Source organism: Carlito syrichta, unplaced genomic scaffold, assembly GCF_000164805.1.
Source record: "Carlito syrichta isolate Samal-C Ts95f unplaced genomic scaffold, Tarsius_syrichta-2.0.1 Scaffold301619, whole genome shotgun sequence".
In the NCBI taxonomy this organism is placed as follows: domain Eukaryota; kingdom Metazoa; phylum Chordata; class Mammalia; order Primates; family Tarsiidae; genus Carlito; species Carlito syrichta.
The window spans coordinates 907,526-912,858 of NW_007245715.1; the positions used below are offsets into that span (position 1 = coordinate 907,526).

A 5,333-nucleotide genomic window follows, 5' to 3' on the forward strand; every position below is an offset into this window, starting at 1 on the left:
CCCGGCCCGGCCACTCGCCGCCCCAGAAGCCGGGGATTCCGCCGGCCGCGCAGCGTTTTATGTGAATGAGTGCGGCCGGTGACGTGACTGCCCATATAAGGCCAAATATGGGTATTTACCCGCCCCTTCACGGCGTGGCCACGCCCCCGTGGGCGGGGGGTGGGCGGGGCTCCGTCTCAACGCGGGGAGCGGAACACTCAGGGCGGGCGCGCGTTAGTCAGCGCGAGAGAGAGGAAGTGCACGGCGCCTCCTGGTTCTCTCCTTGTCGCGGCGCTGAGGGACTCACTCGCGCATCACCCGCGCCTTTGGTGGTGTCGGGAACGCTGCGGGGCCGAGGTGACCCACGCTGTGCGGGAAGGGGGGAAGCAGAGGAGGAGACGTCGCCGTCAGTTTCCTAGACGTGGGCAGAGGGCCTGCTAGGGATGGTGCCGGGAAGCAGGGCAGGGGGAGCCATCCAGTCCCCCGCACGAGTCCGAAGCGGATTCCTGTTGTTAGGAAGTCTTGCCGCGTGTAAGGAGATGATGGCTAAGATTTGCTTCAAGGGATGGGGGCAACACGGGACTGGGCGCGTCTGGTTATCGTTGAGGCTGGGTGATGGGTACCCGGGAGTTCTTTATGCGGTTTTCTCCACTTTTCTGAATGTTTGGAATTTGCTATAATAAAAGTTTCTAAAAGTAAAAACCGAGAGACAGGGACGGAAGACAAGAGCCAACAATTAATCTCCCTAACTGGATTCTGCCCTCAAATGGTTGACTTCCTTTTTTCTGACACTCTCCAGTAATAATTAGGATAGTAAATTGTTTTGGGGGGAACCATTTTCGGATCCCTGTTGGGAAACCTGTTGTGAACACAGCGACAGCATCCACACGCATCCCACGATGGCGCTCAGTCCAACCAACTGCTGTCCAGGTGGCTTCTGGATTTGGGGGGATTATCTGTGGATTAAGTATAATCCCAAGCTGTCTGCCCCCACTGGTCCCCAGGGGCTTCAGGCCTCTTACCCCCTATTTCTGGGGAACCAGACAGATTCACCCATTTAGCAAGTGTTTATGGAGAGTCAGCTTTGTGCCAGGGCTCTGTTAGCTGCAGGGACACATGAAGGAAAACATGTTTCTGCCCCCTAGATCACTACCAATCATTTTATTGTTAGCCTGGCTGAGACAGCTGGATGGAAAACAGCCTGCCTCCACTAGAGAGGGGCTTGTTGACAACTGACATAAGGGAATGAGGTTTTCAGAAGGAAGCTGAAATCAAATTCTGAAATCAAATGCAATCAAATAAGACACCAGGACAACTGGCATTGACTCTGGGTCACAGCTGCATTCAGCCAAAGGCGCTGTCCTCCCGTTGCCAATGGGGTCTTGATGGAATTGTAATATGGATTTTTTTGGGGGGAGGAGGTTATCTATGCCAGCCTTCCCTGCATCTTGCTCCTCCTCCAGCATGTTCTCTGTTACCAGCACTATCTACCGCTAGATATTTCATCCCAGAGTCACACACCCATGTGGAACACCCAGGCTTTGTACTGGGCACTGGTGACACCAAAGTGAACCGGACTCACTCTCTGCTCCAGCTGCCCCCAGCCCAGAGAGAGGAGGCTTTAAAGGCCTGTTGTCAGTGTGGAAAAGCACCCAGGGTGTGTATGGCAGGATGGGGGCGTGGACCGGAGAAGGCCTCCTGGAGATGAGAGCTGAGAGCTGAGGAGGACTCTAAAGAATGAATTGAGGTAAGCCCCAGGCCCTGAAGAGGGAGGGGAGATTCCAGGCAGAGGAAACTGCTTGAGGTAAAGAAAACACAAAACAAAACTCCACATGATGTGTCCTGGAGGTGTGTGGGAGACTAAGGCTCTTTGGGCATTCATCAGAAAATTAAATAGGGTCAGGCCACAGAGAGCCTCGTGTGTTGTTTAAGGTATTTAGATCTTTGGCCCGGCAGTTCCCACTGAGAGGTCCCCGTTAGTCTTTGAGGACATCACTGAAGTCCTCAAATAGACATTTATTTGAGAGTGGGGGTGGGGTCCAGACCAGAGTCAGGGAAATGGATGAGAGACTTTTGTGGGAAATCTAGGCCCGAGCTGATAAGAGCCTGCTGGAACTTGGCAGTGACAGCAGCTATGAGGAGGCCAAAGGAATGGGAGAACATTTAGGAAATAAACTGCTGTAAGAGTTGGGATGGGAAGGGAGGAATAGAGGTTGACACCAGAGTTTTTAACTAGAGTGACTGGGGTATCTTTAGATAGGGACCCACAGGAATGGGTCTGGGGGATAGCAAGAAGAGGAGTGGATGAAGTCTTGACATATTAATAAGTTAAAATTGATCACAGCCACCCAAAGAGGGTGCCCAGCCAGCAAAAGGGTGGCCTGGCAATCAGTGTAGGCCGTCACCTGTCAGCTGGACACAGCCAACAGATTTCTAAATCCTGGAACTTAGCTTCCCAGATCTCTCTTCTGACCTGCCCTGTCTGGTCCTGTGGCCAAGGCTGGCTTCATGGGTCTGACCAGTGCAGCCGAACAAGGCCATTTTCTTAGAAGGGCCCCACACTTGCTTTAGTGCTCTTGTTTCTAGAGTCTTAATAATTTTGGACAAGAGAACCTGCAGTTTCCTTTTCACTGGGCCCCACAAATTCTGTAGCTTGTCCTGCCCATGGCTGTATTTAAAGAGCCCCATTATCTCCCCCAAATCTCCTCCCTGTTCTACTGTAGCATCCTGTGTCCCAGTGTCCAGGCCCCCTTCCTGCTCTCATCCTTTATAATGTGATCTTTTAAAAACCTTCAACACCACCTACGCACTATCTTGATAAAAACCAAAGTTCCATAGTGGAATACAAAGGTTCTTGGTTTGGCCAATTGGCCATAACCACCTCTAACACTGTTTCTCCCCTTCCTTTCTAGCCCCCCACTGCCTCTCATTCTTTGTATAGGAATCCTTTACCTTCACACAGCTCTGCACCTCCAAGATGCTACCCTTAATCCCCCAGCCCGTTAGCCATTGCCCTCCAGGGGGTTCTCATGCTTGTGCCATTTTCCCTCCCCCAGTCTGGCACATGAGTGTCCTCAGTCCTGCCATTAGCCTGCCAACTCTCAGGCCAGACTCAGGGGCCTTATCCAACCATCTGTCTCTCTCACAACACCCTTACTTAGTGAGAGCCGAATCAGTGTTGGTGGAATGGAATTCAGTGCTTGCTGAGACAAGAGAGCAACTGACTTTTTAGGAGACACCTGGGGAGAAAGTTGGCAACAGCGTAAGTTGGGACCTTCTACACTGTGTAAGAGGCAATATCGAAAGCTGTAGCCATGCAGTCTATGAGGTAAGGATAGAGTTCATTAGCCAAAAGGCTAGGAGGAAGAGGAGGGTGTCTGGATGCAGAAGTTTATTTATTTATTTTTTATTTTTTTGAGTTGAAGTCTCACTCAGTCGCCCAGACTGGAGTGTAGTGGTCGCTCCCAGTCACCGCAGCCTCGGCCTGCTGGGCTCCGGCGATCCTTCCGCCCCAGCCTTCCAAGTAGCTGGAACTACAGGCGCGCTGCTACCATGCCCGGCTAATTTTTTGATTTATTGTAGAGATGAGGTCTCGTCAAGTTGCCCAGGTGGGTCTTCAACCCACGGGCTTAGGCAATTCACTCACCTCGGCCTCCCAAAGCACGGGATTACAGGCTGAGCCACTGAGCCCAGCCTGGAAGTTTTAATGAAGTTAATAATCTCTTACCTTTCCTCTGATGCTTTGGAATAGGGGTGAGAGTGAGTGCAGGGAAAAAAAGCAGAATTTAGGTGGGCATGGTGGCTCACGCCCATAATCCCAGCACTCTGGGAGGTGGAGGCGAGAGGATTGCCTGAGCCCAGGGGTTCTAGACCAGCCTGGGCAACTTGATAAGACCTCTTCTCTACAATAAAATTTTAAAAATTAGCCAGGCATGGTGGCATGAGCCTGTAGTTCCAGCTACTTAGAAGGCTGAGGCAGAAGGATCGCCAGAGCCCAGCAGGTAGAGGCTGCAATCAATAGCTGTGCCACTGCACTCCAGCCTGGGTGACTTTGACTCCGACTCCAAAAAAAAAAAAAAGAATTTAATACTGTGAGTCCATGATGCAGGCCATTGTCCTATTCTCTCCCCCTGCCAGGTATTCTCAGAGAATGCAAGTTTTTTAGAGTTCCTGACTCTCATTTGACCAGTCACCCTAACCCTCATGACTTAGTTCATCAGTATAATCCGGGGTTACTCTTTTGAAGGTCATGGGTGTCCCTTTGTTAAAGTTGTGGGTCCTTTCCTTGGAAACTACACACACAGCATTCAGCTTATAATTCAGGGAGTTTACAAACCTGCAAAATCCTGGAACTCCTGTGTCTGTTCCTGCTCAGTGCAGCCTCACTCAGGACCTTCTGGCAGTCCTCCCCACCTCCTCCCCAGCTCTGCTTCTACCTGGCCATCCAGCTCTCCTCAGCCCATAAGGTGGGCCAGGTGGCCTGTGGGGATAGATCAGAGTGGTCACAGATACAGGGGTGCAGAGCAATCCCAAGAATAGTACAAGGGTCCCTCTATAAGCTATTTTGCCCCTTCCATTTATTTACTTGTTTGTTTATGATTATAAAAGTAGTGCATGCTTTTTATTGAAAATGTGGACAGTGCAAAGAAGTGAAAATGATGCCCTTTTTTTTTTTATTGCTGCTTCTTCTGACTTAAGAACCTAAATGAAAGCTGTTGCCAGATCTGGACCTAAGACCTGCTTCTCACCATCTTAGAAAGAGCACTGGACTAGGAATCAAAGATCTGAATTCCTACCAAAACTCTGCTATGACTAGCTTTTATTTATTTATCTAATATTGATAGAGTGCCTTTTGGGTATATAGGTGTTTGTCTCCCAGAGGCTCTTCCATCTTTCTTGCCCCTCCCCCACCTTAGAATGGAGAAAATGCAGTGTTCACTCAAGGATACAGACAGCACATACTGTGTGACTGTTGAGAATCACTCACTCTCTTAGAGCCATGGTTTCCTGTTCTATAAAATAGGAACATTAGTGCCTATTTGCTAATAATGGTGAATGACAGTGACATAATGTACATTAAGCTGTATTGCAAGATGCAAGCATAAGATATTTATATGGTTGTTGCTGCTAATAATATTATCCATCAGCAAAGCATTCATTCATTTACTCAGTCAAACAAATACTGATGCATCGGTACATTCAGTTTCCTCTTTTGTAAAATGGGGATAAAAATAGGACTTAGCTCATAGGGTACTTAAGATTCAGTGAGTTAATACATATAAAGTACTTAGAACAGTCCTTGGAACATATTAAGAACTCAATAAATATTTGCTAGTTGAACAGGCTGTAGTATT

The 5,333-nt window shown here is 49.1% G+C and overlaps 1 protein-coding gene across 1 annotated transcript in view; it reads right to left on the bottom strand.

Moving 5' to 3' along the window:
- The window catches only part of DUSP5 (dual specificity phosphatase 5), a 17,996-nt gene extending 13,904 nt beyond the window's left edge, over positions 1-4,092 (bottom strand). The window contains exons 1-3 of the mRNA XM_021710863.1: positions 4,070-4,092; positions 3,137-3,300; positions 287-485 (exon numbers count right to left, since the gene is read on the bottom strand). Coding sequence (XP_021566538.1) covers positions 287-485; positions 3,137-3,300; positions 4,070-4,092 — 386 coding nt within the window. The remainder of the gene's footprint in view (positions 1-286; positions 486-3,136; positions 3,301-4,069) is intronic.
- Between the last annotated feature and the right edge of the window lie 1,241 nt (positions 4,093-5,333).